The following is a 16,339-nucleotide window of genomic DNA, read 5'->3' as shown; positions in this document are numbered from 1 at the left end:
ACAACGTTTCTAATCAAGGTAATTCAACAAAAGGACGCACATCTCGGTACATCAAAGGTTATAACTCTGGCATCGACATTCTAGGCGCACGCGCGTCCCTACACGCTGAACGTCACAAAAACCATAGCAACCAGACCATAAACCGTCAGCGTACGTACGTGACGATTTACCCACGCGCGTGTTAGTTGCCATGTTAGTCGCACGTCGTGCGGTGATTACAAATGCCTAATGATATTTTGCACTAACATTAGACTGAAATATATTCTTCATTTCAACATTAATTTTACCAAAATTGTGGTGAATTGTCGTTCATGAGACTCACTTCGCAGAAAAAATTAATAAATGTTCCGTATATACTCAAATGTTCGTCCTCGGCACCTTATTTATGCCAACATTGTCAAAATGACAGATAAATGTTACATTAGAACATGAAATTTTATAAAATTCGTAAATTTTGAATTGCTATAACTTTTCATTTTCTTGGTCAATTTTCACAAATCAAATTGCAGTTTATAGAAGCATTTAACAAGCTCGCGGTAAAAAAAAAATCAAATGTAACAGACATTGCGAAGTACCCAAAATTAATAAAATAAAAACTAACACCGTAAAACGAATGGCACGCATAGACTAATAATTGACGGCTGTACTCGCAACTAGTATCGGATTGTCGATGCCACAGTAAAGATCAAAGGACTACGCACGCGCTATGTTCGAGAGCGGAGATGTGCGTCCTTTTGTTGAATTACCTTGTTCTAATCCAATGCACCCTACGAAGGCACTATTACTAGACCCTGTCAAAGTTTTGTTTGCAATAATATAGAAAATATGAACCCTAGAATCTATTTTAATTGCCTACCTCGTATAGTTCTTCAATAAAAATACTGTAGTGGGAAGTTTAACAACAGCTATAAAATATCGAAATTTGTACTGTTGAAGAACATTGTTATCTTTATTATTTGCATAATTAACATTTTTATCAAGTCGGCTTACAGACCAAACTGATGGTTTTTTCTTTAATTCAGTCATTATTCTTCAAGTGAACATCATCATATGCCGCATATACAATAGAAAAACTTAATAAATTTTCAATTTTCAATCTAAAAGAATACATAATTTAATAAATGTTAATTGGAAATACCGGTACACAAGTTTTAAGACGTTTTAATAAAGTCATTAATTGGAATTAAAAATAACTTAATTTATTCAAAAAACCCCATTGTTTTACTACGAAAAACCTTAAATTCAGGACATTTAAGAATCGGTTCAAATCGTATTTAATTTTCTGTTACGTGTAGGCCTATGTTTGGCAAAAGAATAAGAGAGAAGGCAGTGGCGGATTAGGAGGGGCGTACGTCCTCTCTATTTCTTGTGCTTAGGCCTATCAGAAAATTACCTTGCAAAAAATAGTAAACATCAATCCAGAGGCAATAAGTGAGATTTACCCGTTGCGCTTCCTACGGCTTTATGCTGAGACTCTCCCTCAGTTCGCACATTCACGCCCCCACTTTCTTACCTGGCTGGATCCACACCAGAAAAAGATATCTTTAATATGCAAAAACTGTAGCCTAGCTCATTACTACGTTAATTGGTCTGGACAATTTTTCCTCGTTTTAATTTTAATTGAAGCTCTTAACATGCAAGTTTAACATTAAGCTATAATAGAAATACACGGCAGTCATCGTTAAAATCGAAGAAATTCTTATTTAAGTAAAAGATTTTGCTCATTAAAAAGTTTCTAAAATATTATTATATTCAAACTTTATTTCAAATATTGCATATATAAAAACTAGTAATTTATGTTGATGTCTTGGTTATTGGCGTATGTTGTAATTAACAAAAATATGTAATTAAAATAAATTTAACCAACGATTTTCCCTTTTGCAATTTAATACTTTAAGCTTAATTCGATCGTTTTTTTGTTTGGTTTTTTTTTTTTTTTTTTTTTTTTTTTTTTTTTTTTTTATGTCTGTTATTAAATCAATCTGCAATCTTAACAAATTACTTTTTGATCTTCCAGTATAAGATTTTGAAGTTTGAACCAGTAAAAGCTGGCGTGTTTTCATTTTAAATAAGTGTATGAACAAACATCATCCTGCGTGGAGTATACTTAAATTATATAAAGTTAAAGTATATCGTACTTAAAGGTATTCATAACGAATCCGATTTTGCGTCTGTTAATTGGTAAACACAGTAATGTTTTCTCATTCACCAATCTATCAATTGAAAGCTAAAACGATTTAAAAAAGTATTTATACTGCCTATAATGAATCTGAATTGGAATTGAATTCTTTGAAAAAAAGATCAAATAAGTTATAGGCCTAAACTAATGAAATAGATCGAAACAATTTCAATAAAAAGTACTTTACTTAAATATACAAATCAAATCAATACTAATAAACCTACTGACCATCACATGAAGTGAAAACATTCTTGACCCAATGAGAGACTTATGAGCATGTTTCTGCGTAATAGACAACGAGCCATTGTTCTCAATGGAAAAAAAAATAAAAAGCGAAAAAAATTGGAACACTTCGCAGGGGGTCATTATAACTGAAACAGAACATTAGGTACGGTAATTAGCAAAATTGGACAGTAGACCAATGGGGCCTCTCCAAGGTGGATTTCGAGGAATCAACCTTAGAGGCCGTTAGTATAGAGGGTTGTGCGACGAAATCGATGATCGATTAGCGACAATATTGGAAACGGACAAACACGGCAAAATTCGGCAAAATGCGCATTCGGGGACATGCGTTAAATAAATAAAATCGATAATCGATTTCAAAATGACGCATTACATCATTGGATCTGCAAAATTCGAATGAAATTGATCTCGATATTACGGAAATCGCATTTTAAAACGTAAATTCGGCAAAAAAGTAGTTTAATTAGGCAGAATGTATATTAAAATATATAAGACTAAAACTGGCATGTAGAATTACGCATTTTGATAATCTTTGAATGTTAACTTTCATTTGTATGCGCTTGTAATGCTTTTGATAACACATTATTTTTAGATATTAAAGCAATAATATCCTATATAAACATTAATATATATACAGGCCTAGATATTAAAGCAATAAAGATCGATAATCAATTTTAATAAATGACGCATTACATCACTGGAGGAGAGGGGGAGGGTGTATCATTATCATTTTAAAATTTACTCATTGTAGCTATATATCCTTTATTTTAAGTTTATTTATATTGTATGCTTACTTGTCCTTTAGTGTTCTGCCGTCAGGTCCCTGTCTGCCAACTCCTCCACTGGCATCTGTCCTCCGATCTTCTCTTCCTTAATAAGGCCTTTTATCCTCAGTTTAAATCGTCTATCATCCCCATCCTCTTTCTTCCTCTTGGTCTTTTCCCTTCCATTCGTCCCCCTCTATGACTTCTTTCAACAAACTCTCTCCCCTTAGAACATGACCAGTACAATTCTTCTTTCTTCTTCTGATAACTGACATTAATGAACCCCCCCCCCCTTCTTTTTTTTTTCTTTTTTTATATAATATGTCTAATACAGGAGTAAGTGCTTGTAGGAGGGAATGCCCAAAATTAAATCTCATAGGCCTATGCATAATACTGCTACATTTGTTCTTCAACTACTAAAAGTGTACTCGAGTGAGGACGTCAAGCAAGTTTTGAGTGCATCCTAATGAAAATCTTTGGTTTAATATCCCCTCTCCCTCCCCTTACAGGACATTCGAGATGTTAGAAATTTTAAAATGTGAGTAGTTGAATGGAGAGTGCTGAGGAAATTGTTCTTTTGTGTGCTACTAATTGAGCAAGCCATCGAGCGCCCTCTATAATTCATTGTTTACAATAAAATGAGTGCTAAGCCATGGCGTCTGCAACTGTGTACAAAAACCCAAATTTTGCTGTAATTTGCTCGTTTTTACAGCGTTATGGCGAGCATTTGCAACTTCCAGATCTTACTATTCCAGAATTGCAAGAATCCCTGGAAAATGTGGAGCAAGGTTTGTGGATGGTTTTACTTTTTTAACCTGAATATACGTTTTGATTTCACATGGTTTTTAATTTCACCAAGACAAGCGTCTTGCCAGGCTAGCCCCAGATTGGTAGCTGTTGTAATGATCTTCTTGGCTTGGCTAGCCGCTTTGATGTGTCATTCTGATGTCTGGTATCGATAACCTATGCCTGGACATCCACAAAAAAAAAATATATTGCGTTATTTACACTGGTGGAACGTAACATTGTATCCATATATTGGATAACAAAATAACTCCATATAAGGATAAATTATGATAATATAAAGATTGCATGATAATAGTTTGAATGAAGAAGAGCTCCATTTATTGTCCAAATCCATCGATAGGCTAGAGCTTGGCCTCTGCTAGGCTGTGCTAGGTCCAGACCTCGACCTAGTTATAGGCTAGGAGGTCAAGGCTCAACCTAATTTTAATCATTTATTCCCTGTATTTAATGCCAGGGATGTTGGAAAAGCATCATTAAAAATGAAAAAAAAAAAAAAATCTAGAAAATGACAGAGAGCCTAGGCCTAGTCATTTTAACCTCAGGGAACAACCCAAGAAGTGATTGCAATATTTTGTCTATTTTAATGTAATTTTGTCTATTGTTAGTGAGCCAAGAACTGCTGTTTATGCACATCAAGTTAATGAGAAGAATCATCAAAAATGTGTCGGTTGACCGCTGGCAGAAACAGCTGGCAAAGGTTTGTATCCACATACAATCTGCAAAAACATTCAGTATATACTAATGATAAAAATAAATATTTCTGCAATTAATTATGTAATAATAATAATGAGATTTGCAATGTTATTTATATAGTTTAAAGTATACTTTGTATCTAGTGTATATTTAGGAAACTATTGAAAATCCTCACAGATTTAATCAAAACAAGACAACCATTAATATATTACTAGTTTACACACTTTTACTACAAAAATTATGAGCCAAATTAGAGTCTATGCAAGTAATAAGCATTCTATTTTTTCTAATTATCTGTTAATTTTTCAGTAAAATATTTTCCAATAATTTTTAGTTGAGATCCAATGACTTAATATGAACTAACCAATATAAAAAAAGTACTGTATTAAATACTATTAACTCTGCACATATAATATTTAATGAGTAGTTTATAAATAACATAACAAGTTATACACAATTACTTACATTAATTTAGTGTACAGTACTGTAATAAGTGCTATTATGAAACATGTATAGGACTACCAAAATGAAAGCATTTAAAAATATTTGACTACAATAATGGTAGTGTCATAACTGCTGTAAAAATGAGTTAATTTGTATTTGCTAATGCAGATGCTACGGCATTGGTGTAATCCAGTGTATGCGTGGGAAATTGAGGAGTTCGGCTATACGGAAATCAAACTGGACTCCAAGATCAATCTGCTTAAGGTAACATGGCTTTGATATTATAGTAATGTAGAAGATACAAACATACAATTATTATTTAATCCTTTGCCTATCTTTTGCTTGTCGTTAAGTGGCCCAGAGAATCCTCATAATTTGCCAAATCCCACTTTGGTATACAATCTGGCAGATCGCTAGTAAGATCTAGTTTGCCAATTGTCAGGTTGAATGCTTCTTTCTTTAGCTGTGCATAAGGCCTCTCTCTATGAGTAGCTCTACCCAGGTTTAGCTCATTCTATCTCAACTTCCCTTATGGTCCCATCATATTACAGTACTTGAAACTGAATATATGAAATATCCAGTTGTGCGACCCCAGTGGTGTTGCATGCACCACCCCCCACCCCGCTTGCCAACTGGCGCTCATTACATGCTGGTGAGAACCCTGTATATGTTAAACTTCTGTAAAAATATGTGTAAATTAATAGACACCAATGGAAAAAATATGAATGGCTCCAAGTGTCTTCTTAATTATCCGATACAAAATTACTTGAAGATTGTAAGATTAAAATTTTTGCTTCTAGCAAATTAAATGAATATTTATAAGGGTACAGTATTTTAACTTTGCACATTTTTTTTCAATTTGTAGTTTTTGTGTGAATCGCAGTTTGATACTAATGCTAAGGTACGTGAAGTTGTGAATGAAGAGAGTCCTGACAAGATGCGCCTCCAACCAATTGGACGTGACAAAACTGGACTCGTTTATTGGTATCAAAAGGTAGGATGGTTTGAAACACCCGTCATTTTTGTTATACATTAAATCATATAATACAAACTATATAATTATATTTTTATATTTTTGTTATCCTTTCATCAAAGTTTTATTCATTTTTTAAATATATGTAAAATTTTTTTATAAAAGTGAATCTCTGGAGGAAAAAAATTGTTGATACAGTATGTTGTACAACTGATATTTCTAGGATACAAAAAGTGTTTGACAGAATCCTTTGGAAATGGTTAATGAGATGCAGATTTTGTAATGTTTAAAAAACTGGGTGGAGGGGGAGGTGGAAAAAAGCACTTATGTCCCTTTTTCCTGAGTTTTTAAATATTCAAAAATCTGTATCTCATTTACTGTTCCCGAGCTTTTTGTCAAACACCTTTTTTTTTTCTTTTAAAAAAATAGTTTTTTCCCCTCCGGAGTCTAGCTTAAAAAGTGAAACATTTACATGCATAAACCCACAGTTACTAAAAGTCAATTTAATAATATTTCTGTCATGTTTATCAATGATTCTTTGCAGGACCAGGATGCCAACATTCGTTTGTACAGAGAAGAACAAGATGATGATGACAGTTCATCTTGGCAACTTATTTCATAGTTAGTGTCTATGATTTCTGTATTTTATATATTGATAATCATGATTTATTGATTGTTGATCGATTGATTGATGATCAGTCAATTGACAAGTATCCTTATGTTAGTGCTGTGCTTTGTTGGCTAAGTGCTTAACTTCAAAATTTAAATATGAAAATATGAATTGTACAGTATGTGTAATATACGATTGTTGATATTTTATATCTTTTTGTAATACAGTGTTTTGTACTTTGTATCTTTGGGAATATGCATGTACTCTAAAGTCATTAGAAAAAAACAATGGTGGAAGGATAAAATAATCATGATGTAGCTTTCCCTATAGAGCCGTGTCAGCCGACGACCATCAGCTAATTCCATTCATGCTCTATATTTTATTTAAAAAATTTCAATTTTATGTATGATAGGTATGAACTAATATATGAATTCCCCAATCTTTTCTATTGGACGGCTGAAATGAAACCCACTAATGTGAAATGATGTTGGGCTATGTTTTTATTAACTTTTATCATAAATTTCGTTTTAGTGATAGAAACCAACTTGCTGGAATAATACATGAACTTAAAAGTTCGGACATTGTAGAAGACGGGGAATCAACAAGTAGCGATGATAAAGCTGAAAACGGTTCGGAAAAAAAATCTGATGAAACAGAAGATGTAAAGATGGACGTTGGGGATGCAGAAATAGAAGGAAAAGGCATTGAAAAAAAAGTTGAAATGAAAATTGGAAAAGAAAAGGATGAAAGAATCGAAGATGCTACAGAAAGCACGAAAGTGAAGGAAGAAAAAGACACAGAGAAACAGGACATTGAACATAATGGAAAAGAAGAGAAAATGAAAGTAAATGAAAATAAGAGTGCAGAGATAAGTGAACAAACGACAGAAACTAAAGACGTAGGAAAAGATACTACAGGGGGGAAAATTGAAGCAGAAGTTATAGTACAGAAAGAAAATATTTCAGAGGGAAAAAAAGTGGCAGCTGAAAATGTTGCAGAAAGAGAAAGTGAAGATAAAAGTAAAGAAAAGAATGAATCTGAAAACTGTAAGGATGAAAAAACAATGGCCAGAGCATCAGTGATAGTTATGACATCAAAGGAATCAGTCAAAAATGAAAAATCCGATTCAATTGAGGAAAAAGACAATAAAGTTGAAACAAAGGAAACAACTCAAATGGATGAAGAGTCAACAGAAGTTCCAAAAACTAAAGAGGATGAAGAATTAAATGAAGAAGAGGAAGAGATGAGCGGTGCTGAAAAAGGTTTGTTACTAATTTTATCATCTGCATTTTTATGTTTTCAATTTTTATATAACCTTCTTCAAGCAAGGATGAAGTTACTGTATGGTGGGACAGAGTCACTCAGCCTTGAGGTTTTCCTCCCAGTCATCGCCTTCCACCCACCTTTATTAACTCCCTTCGCACATCCTTAAAATCCATTCTTATTATTTGGAGTTTACAAAATGTTATCATCCTGTCACCCTTAAAATGTCTGCAACCCACCCTTGTCACCACTGTGTGATAGATTTGGAATAGTTGCTGTATGGAATAAAGTATTGTATGTATAAAAATCAATTTATTATTGTAACAAATGTAATAATACTAATGTAATAATTTGTTAAACTGACTAGAATTGTTTTTCATCGTGATGCTTACTATCAACAGAGGAAAGTATAGTCCTATACTTTATATACAACAAATGCTGTAGAGAAAATCGACTGCAAATTTAATATGTGATACAAATTTTTTTCTTTTTTTATGTTCAAACATTACAAAATCTTGATAACCTTCCAGATACAAATGCCAAGGTGGTGAGCAAGAAACCTAAAAAGAAGAAGAAAAGAAGAGTTCCAATCCGCTACACACCTAAGAGAAGATCCTCACGGAAAGCAGCTGAGAAACTAGAGGAAATGAAAGAGGAGGAGGAGGAAAAGGAAAAACAACCTGAGGAGGAGGACGAGGAACCGCAGGAGGAGCATGATAGTCCTTGTGGCAAATGTCATCAGTACAACCATCCAGAATGGGTTAGTACATCAAAATGTCGATTAGCCTGCATGGCTCCATGAAAGCTACGCTATGTACTCATCATCTTCATAGTTAGTGTTAAGCTGAGCACTCACTGTGCCCGGCGGTTGTTAGCCGACGCGGCAATTCTATAAAGAACGTAACGTGACAACGCGTGCACTACAGAAGTTCAGACTGCCACTGACAATCAGCAGACAGCGTTGCATCGTTCGTTCGTTCATATGAATCACAGAATCTACACAGTTTCTTTTTTGATATAGCTTCCTTTAGCAAATAATCGCGTATACTCGATTCTTGTCAATTCTAGTAAGCAATTAGTAGAGCTCCGCATAGTACACTATAGGAAAATTATTGTACGAAGATTAGATTTAATGCTTGAAAAAATTTCCTGAGTTCCTGCAAGGCCCGAAGGAAATTTTTGAATGCATTAAATCTAACCTAAGTATAATAATTTTCCGTTTAGTGTACGATGCATGCTCTACTAATTGCTTTATAAGTCAATCACCATCTTTTAATTTTGGTTTTTTATAACCAACTTGTTGTAGCAGCTATCGGTTGCTATAGTGATATGATCAGTATACGTGTGCGTATTTACATTTAGCTGTGCGTATGCTGATTTTTGCTCCTGCAGTACGCGTTTAACTCATCTAACATCAGCAGTACAGTACGGATACTATGAATAGGCCTAACTATTGTGTTAAAGAACTTGTTTGTAATGCTATATTGATAGACTTTCGTCAAAGAAATAAACATTTCAGCATTCGAGAGGGAATACAGTGACTGAAGTCCTTTTTGTTTGGTGCATGCAGACAGGTAAAATCGTGCGATGATTTCATATCTAGGCCATGGCTAGGCTACGGCCTATGCCCAGTAATAGAAGGAGGAGGCCCGATTGAGTCTTGAAAATAGGTCTAAAATATTTCTATTAAACGTTCACTTGGTTGTGCTTAGGAGGGTCCATTGATTCAATGAATTCCTTAATTGTTCATACTTAATATTGAATTTGAAGTAACTTTCTTCGGGTTCTAATTAAGCTTGTTTTACGAAAGCAATTTTCAATTACAATTCAATTTTTGTCACGGTGCGCGATGTATTCGCGGTAGTGACGAAAAAAATGAGAATTTTTTTTGCACACGAACCTTAAAAAATCAAGCTGAGCATCCAATAATAAAAAATTATTGGACACTGGGGGATAGGCAAATAACATTGCGAGTTACAGTGATGACGTCACAATTGACTTATAATTGTTATTAATTGACTGGAACAGTCGTAGCAGGATCACTGATGAGCAGGTTGACAGCATGACCCCCACCCCCCAATTTATACTCCTGGGTGAAGAGAGATGCGCATGTAAAGTGTCTTGCCCAAGGACACAAGCAATGCGATGAGCGTCGGTCTCAAACTCCCAATCTCACGATCAGAAGTCCAACACTTTACACGCTGCAGCATACGCTCCGTTGCATCGTGCGATGGTCATAAAATGCAGTGAATGCCCGTCTTTAGTAGTACAGTAGTGACGTGTTCAAGATCATGTTCAATATTTTTTTAATTTCAAGAAAAACAGAGCAAATACATGTAATTTCTATGTTTATAGGTGGATGGTCAATAGATGTATAAATGTACAGTATGATTGATTGATTGATTGATTAAGTAAATAAAGGAATTAATTAGTTCATTTGTATGGATGGATTGAAGGGATGAATAGATGAATGCCACTTGTGTGACTGCAGCTGTTATGTAAGCTTATATAGATTACCATACAATTCTATGAAGCTACATTCATGGCAGCTATGATACTGGCTACCATACTGCATGCCTATGTCCACCTCCAATGATGATTCTTATTGTTTATTTTTCTTGGCAGATTCTTTTGTGTGATAGCTGTGATGCTGGCTACCATACTGCATGCCTACGTCCACCGCTAATGATCATCCCTGATGGTGATTGGTTCTGTCCCAGCTGTGAACATGTAAGTTACTTAAGGTTACTACAAATTGAATAATAAATATTAATTATTACTTAATATGTAACGAAATTAATATTTATATATTATTATTCCTTCTTACTTTTTTTATTATTACTTGTAATTATTTTATATTAATGCTTTTATTGTTATTACTTCCTTTTTCACATGTATTGTTTTTCATTGTTATTATTATTATTTTATTATTCTGTATTAATGTTAACAATATTTGTTGTTTCCTTTTTCACAGGTAAAACTTATTTCGCAGTTGGAAAAAACTCTTGAAGCACTGGATCAAGAGATCAAACAAAAAGCTAGAAAGAGACGCAAGTATGTTTTGTTAAAAACATAAATTTAAAAAGATATATAATTCAATCTTTGAATTGCTTAGTTTGTTAAGTAGTGTAAATTCTTAACTTTCAATTGAAAATTAGGATGATAAAATATTTTGCTCACTAATAAAGACATTAAACACTATAGTATGTATATTCTTTCGCATAGACCCTCAAATTAGCTGGTAATCAATTTCAAGATTTTTGTAGTAAAAAGTTTAATAATGATTTGATTTAAATGAGCTATTGTGAATTTTTGAGGCACAGTTGCTCAAAAACATTACAGAACACCGTAGTGAATATAATTACAAACAGATTATAAATTTAAAATCAAACTAACATGAGCAAATTTTGATTGAATATAATAACTATGTAGAGCTTTATCATTGATGAAATACATGATGATTTACAGCAACTTTGTTTATTGTGTGAAGCGAATGAGGTTAATAAGCACTGCATAATTTAAGAAATTGTTTTTTGGTTGATTTTTACAGGAAAAATCTTTTAACTTATGTGGGCATCAGTGAGGCTAATATCCTACCAGTTGTGAGTAGTGTTCTACAGATATTATTCTTAATTAGTTCACATTATATATCGTTTTCTTGGGTTATAAGTCTTTTGTATCATCCAGTGGTGGTAACAGGATTTGCCAGCCTTAGGGTCCTACTCCCTGACTGGTGCCTGGATAAGGGGGGAAGGCCCCGACAGGGGGATTTCCCCCCGTGGCCTCCTCCTCCCCCCTCCCCTTCCCGGTGTCACCTTTGGTCCCATCAGAATATATGTATATTAAAAATGTGTATAATATTGTTCGAAGTATATTAATGCTTGTGGTACACCACGGGTGTGGTGTACCGCAAGCATTAATATATAATATATATAATCATATAAAGTGATGTTAATCTGTGAATTTTTGGGAATGATATATGAATGAAATAGAATGAACATTATGATTCCTTATATACTTTTAAAATTTAGTGCTAACATGACCTTTTGTATGGTCCCTTAATGTTCTCTTATTTCCTTTGGAAAATTATAAATTTTCCACAAAAGGAGACGTTACTTATTGAGAAACCAAAGCGTAAGAAAAAGAAAAGACAGTACAAAGACTATGTTGAGGATTTCGAAGAAGAGTATGAGGTGATCGAACGGCGATCGCGGAGAAATCGTAAACAAATCAACTACAGGTTTGATGAGTTTGATAATACCATCAACTCTGCTATACGAGATGAAGTTGAGGAGCACGACAAAGGTAATAATTTACAGTATAAAAGAAAAAGTTAAAATTATGAGGATCTAAAATTTAGGGAAGATAAAATTCAAACAGCACATTATTGAAAGTAAATTACATTGCATCGCAATAGAAGTTAAACAATAAAATCCAAATTGACAAGTAACTTCACACACAAGTTAAAATTCAGATCAGCAACAAGACATTGAGTTATTTTTTTGAAATGATGAATGTTTTTGTTGTTTTCATTTAGCCCTGGAAGAATATCACAAAAACTATGGATTCAGTAGAGGGAAAGACATTGAGACAATAGAAAGAGCAAATCGAGAAGGAGGGGATTACGGTGGGAAGGGTCCAAGAGAAGATGAAGATGATGAAGAGAGAAGGAATTATGAACGTGTACAGAAGAAAAAGAGAAAGCTGATGGATTTGGATGCTGAGAGCAGTGAAGCGAGTGATGGAAGCGAAGACTTCAAATTAAGTGAAAGGTATATTCATTTTAAAACATATCTTATGTTCATTTATATAAATTTTTAGTTAGATCACAGCATGTAATTTTTAGAACATGAGGCTTGCCGTTGCCGTTTCAAAACCAGCGTACTGTCGCTAATTGTTAAACTGAGTAATTAGTGTAAGATTGTGGCAGTGTTGTATACTTTAGTACAGAGAAGAGCTGTAATACTTTTACTCATAAATTTTAGCAATAGTAAGTCAATTCCAGTAAATGACCCATAAATTTAAGGCTTATAATGTGGAGAATATGAATATATTTAAAGGTCAGTTTTCATTTATGGTCACTGATGCTGGTTTTGAGATTACAAGCCTCCATATAACAAAAACATGAACTTCATAAAATTTACATTGGGCTGGAAATACTCCCAGGAAGTGGGCCTAGGAATACTCCCCAGGGAGTAGGGCTACAGATAATCTGCAAGAAAAAAAACTAGGAATACTCACCAAAGCATTGGAAATTCATAACTAAATATCATAACATTATCATAATATTATAGTAATATCATAGTATTACTATAATATTTTTATTATTTTATTATTATTTTTAATAATAATCATTATCAATATTACTTTTATAATTTCTATTATTTTAATAATGAAAAAGCAAACTCTTTTTTTTTTTATCATCAGTGAGCAATCCAGTTCGGAAAAAGACGATTTACCGTACGACAGTGATGAGAGTGTTTACAGTGGCATTGGACGGCGGTCATCAAGACGACTAAGGCAAATGCCAACGAGGAGGAGCTCACGTACCAAGACGAAAAAGAGAGCGCGTTACCAAGATTACAGCGACTCTGAATTAAGTGAAGATGAGCTGGTTTCATTACCAGGTATATCAATAGTTTTTTTATTTGAGGGGAAAGCCAGGGGCCCCAATTTGGGAGAAGTCACTTCCAGGAGATCCGTTTAAATGAGCTTTCTTAAAGCACTGTCAACACTATCAATTTTCTCTGACAAAAAAACTGTTGTATGCCCATATATAGTCATGATGTGCCTATATATGATCATGGTGTGATGTCATCATGCCCATATATAGTCGTGATGTACCTATATATGGTCATGGTGTGATGTCATCATGCCCATATATAGTCATGATGTACCTATATATGGTCATGGTGGGATGTCATGCCCATATATAGCCATGATGTGCCTATATATGGTCATGGTGTGATGTCATCATGACCATATATTAAGGTATTTCACATGTTTTTGTCATCTAATTTTATTTTGCTGTGCAAGATGATACCCATCAACACTGACTTCCATGAGACAATTAATAAGAAAGTGGTAATAAAGTAGTAAAAACATGCAGGTTGTGGGAGATGGGTTAAACTTGGTTTCCATACAATTGCTACACGCTATCGCCGACAGCTTTTGGTAATGCTGATTGCGTCGGGTACCACTACAGAGTACAACGGTTTTACTGAAAACACTGGAGCGACAGTGTAGCAATTTTAAGGAAACCAGGCTTCAGTTTCCATGAGATTCTTGCTTGCTTGCCTGAGGGAGTGTAGGAGACCACCCTGATTTCCAGGAGGGAGTGAGGGGCTAAAGTGCATGGTGTTATTACCATCTTTTCTTGGGAATAGATGGAATTGAAAAGAAAGTGAGTGAGAGGGCAGTTTAAAGGGTAACTGATGCATTATTGTAATTCTTTTCTTGTGAATGGTTGGAGTTGGGAGAAGGTATTACTTTTGTAATATTTCCATCTTCCCTTTGGGAGAGAAGAAGGCTAGTGATTTTGTCATCTTTCCATTTGGGATTTCGGCAGCTTTACAATTTTATATTGTCAAGAGGGAATTGATGGTCTATCTTTATAGATCATCAAGTCCCTATTTTAGTAGCAATACACTAACTATTAGATAAAGATATTGGCATTTTAGTTTAATGATGATTCATTGTGTTACTTATGAATTCGTTCAGTATATAAAAATTTGCAATTGAATGTTTTCCATTCTTTAATAGAAACTGAGGAATCTAGCTATGACAGCGATGAGCTCACTGGCCGCACACGACAACGCAAAGCAGCTCGCAAACAAGTCTCTTACCGTGAGGACTCGAATAGCGATGACTCTGACAATTCTAATGGTTCGGAAATGGAATCTCGTCAGTCAAAGAGAAAATTTGTATTACGCAGCGAAGATGAAGATGAGCAGGAAGAAGAAGATAAGAAAGAGAAAAAACGCTCAAAAAAGTCAAAGAAACGCATCTGTGATGATGATGATAGTGATTTCAGTCTTGGGGAGGAGTTGGACAAGATAGAGAAGTCGCATAAAAGGCAGGCTAGTTACCAAGCGTTGGTTGAGGACTCTACAAGTGAGGAAGAAGAATTTGAAGAGGAAGAAGAGGATGAGGATGAAAAGAAGGAGAATGAAACGGATGAAGATGAAGTAGATGATGAAAATGACGACAACGTTGAGAAGAAAGAAACAAAAGCTCCAGAAGATAAGGAAAATGACAATAACAATGAAGGTGATAAAGACACTAAAGGGAAAGCAAATGATTCAAATAAAGAAAATGAAGAACAAAGAAACACTAAGAAAGATGAAGATAAAAATAAGGACAAAGAACAAAACACTGATACGAAGAAGAAGGTATCACCTTCAATAAGTGGAAATAAATCGTCACTCGCTATCAATGGCGGAAACGGAAGTAACGGTAGTCGTGAAGGCGATGATGATGATCTCCTGATGGAGGTTACTGATCTCATTGATTTTGTCACGGCAGACGATGCAGTATAGAATTTTAAATGTTTTTAAAATGTGTACAGTGTAGTATACGTCAAATAATGAATGGATGTTACCACAAATTAAGGCATGAATACAGGTTTTATAAAAAAAAAAGCCTGCTGTAGCTCAGCTATTTGTCTCTCGAGGCATTCAGCACGTCTTCAAACACAACAGAGAGCTTTTCTTCTGTGTGACGATGCAATGCTAGAAGGGAATCACTCATACATTCTCTGCACAACATAGAATTTGATCAAGTTGCATCCTAGAATCCACACGACGAGAAGAACTTAACATTTTCACACGCGCAGATGAATTCTTAGGGATGTCATTACGTTTTATGTCTTACCACTTCGTGCAATCGAAAGCTCCCTAGTATGAAAATTGTACTGTGTTTTTTCTCATGAGTTTCAAAAATATTCTCATTCAAGCACGTCATGCACATATGGACTGAGTTTACATCCTTTCTCACGAGTAGTACACACATGATGCAAATTTGTGCTACACTAGTTGAAAAATATCAAATATACCATTTGTTGATGGCCTCATGAGGCAAAATTCATGCTGAAAATCAAATGTGCATGAGTGTATTCAACTGAGATGCTACATTGTGAGGCCGGTGGCTGAGCTAAATTTGTGCACAGTAGGCTCATATCATGTACATTATTGGATGCATGCCAAACATGTATTTGCTTAATACATCCATGCATGCCTGTTAGAGTGTACATACAGAGTCAATGTGTACAACTGTACAGGAATGCACATGCTGACCAATTGCATACTGGATAAGTTATGTATTTATGTATCATGATATGCAAGAAACGTGTATACAAAGCACAC

General features: G+C 34.5%; 1 protein-coding gene across 1 annotated transcript; it reads left to right on the top strand.

Annotated features, from left to right (window-relative positions):
* Positions 1-3,818: 3,818 nt before the first annotated feature.
* Positions 3,819-15,838, top strand: LOC117106584 (remodeling and spacing factor 1-like). Its single transcript, XM_033247969.1, has 14 exons — positions 3,819-3,974; positions 4,599-4,690; positions 5,299-5,394; positions 5,996-6,124; positions 6,648-6,724; positions 7,245-7,975; positions 8,507-8,736; positions 10,602-10,706; positions 10,951-11,030; positions 11,527-11,578; positions 12,083-12,281; positions 12,514-12,748; positions 13,404-13,603; positions 14,739-15,838. The coding sequence occupies exons 1-14, from the start codon at positions 3,839-3,841 to the stop codon at positions 15,512-15,514; spliced, it is 3,138 nt and encodes a 1,045-aa protein (XP_033103860.1). The 5' UTR covers positions 3,819-3,838; the 3' UTR covers positions 15,515-15,838.
* The last annotated feature ends 501 nt before the right edge of the window (positions 15,839-16,339 follow it).

This window comes from Anneissia japonica, unplaced genomic scaffold, assembly GCF_011630105.1.
Source record: "Anneissia japonica isolate Jap-2015-1 unplaced genomic scaffold, ASM1163010v1 scaffold287989_len141851_cov153, whole genome shotgun sequence".
Lineage (NCBI taxonomy): Eukaryota > Metazoa > Echinodermata > Crinoidea > Comatulida > Comatulidae > Anneissia > Anneissia japonica.
The sequence above is the reverse complement of the archived record's forward strand: the minus strand, read 5'-3'. Positions and strand labels throughout refer to the sequence as shown.

What these genes read in the sequence shown, in the direction of transcription:
- LOC117106584 (XM_033247969.1), top strand. Translation starts at nt 3,839, where the DNA reads ATGGCGTCTGCAACTGTGTACAAAAACCCAAATTTTGCTGTAATTTGC. An exon ending in CCAAGATCAATCTGCTTAAG is followed by an intron (nt 5,395 to 5,995) that starts GTAACATGGCTT and finishes TTCAATTTGTAG; the next exon opens with TTTTTGTGTGAATCGCAGTT. An exon ending in AAAGCTAGAAAGAGACGCAA is followed by an intron (nt 11,031 to 11,526) that starts GTATGTTTTGTT and finishes TGATTTTTACAG; the next exon opens with GAAAAATCTTTTAACTTATG.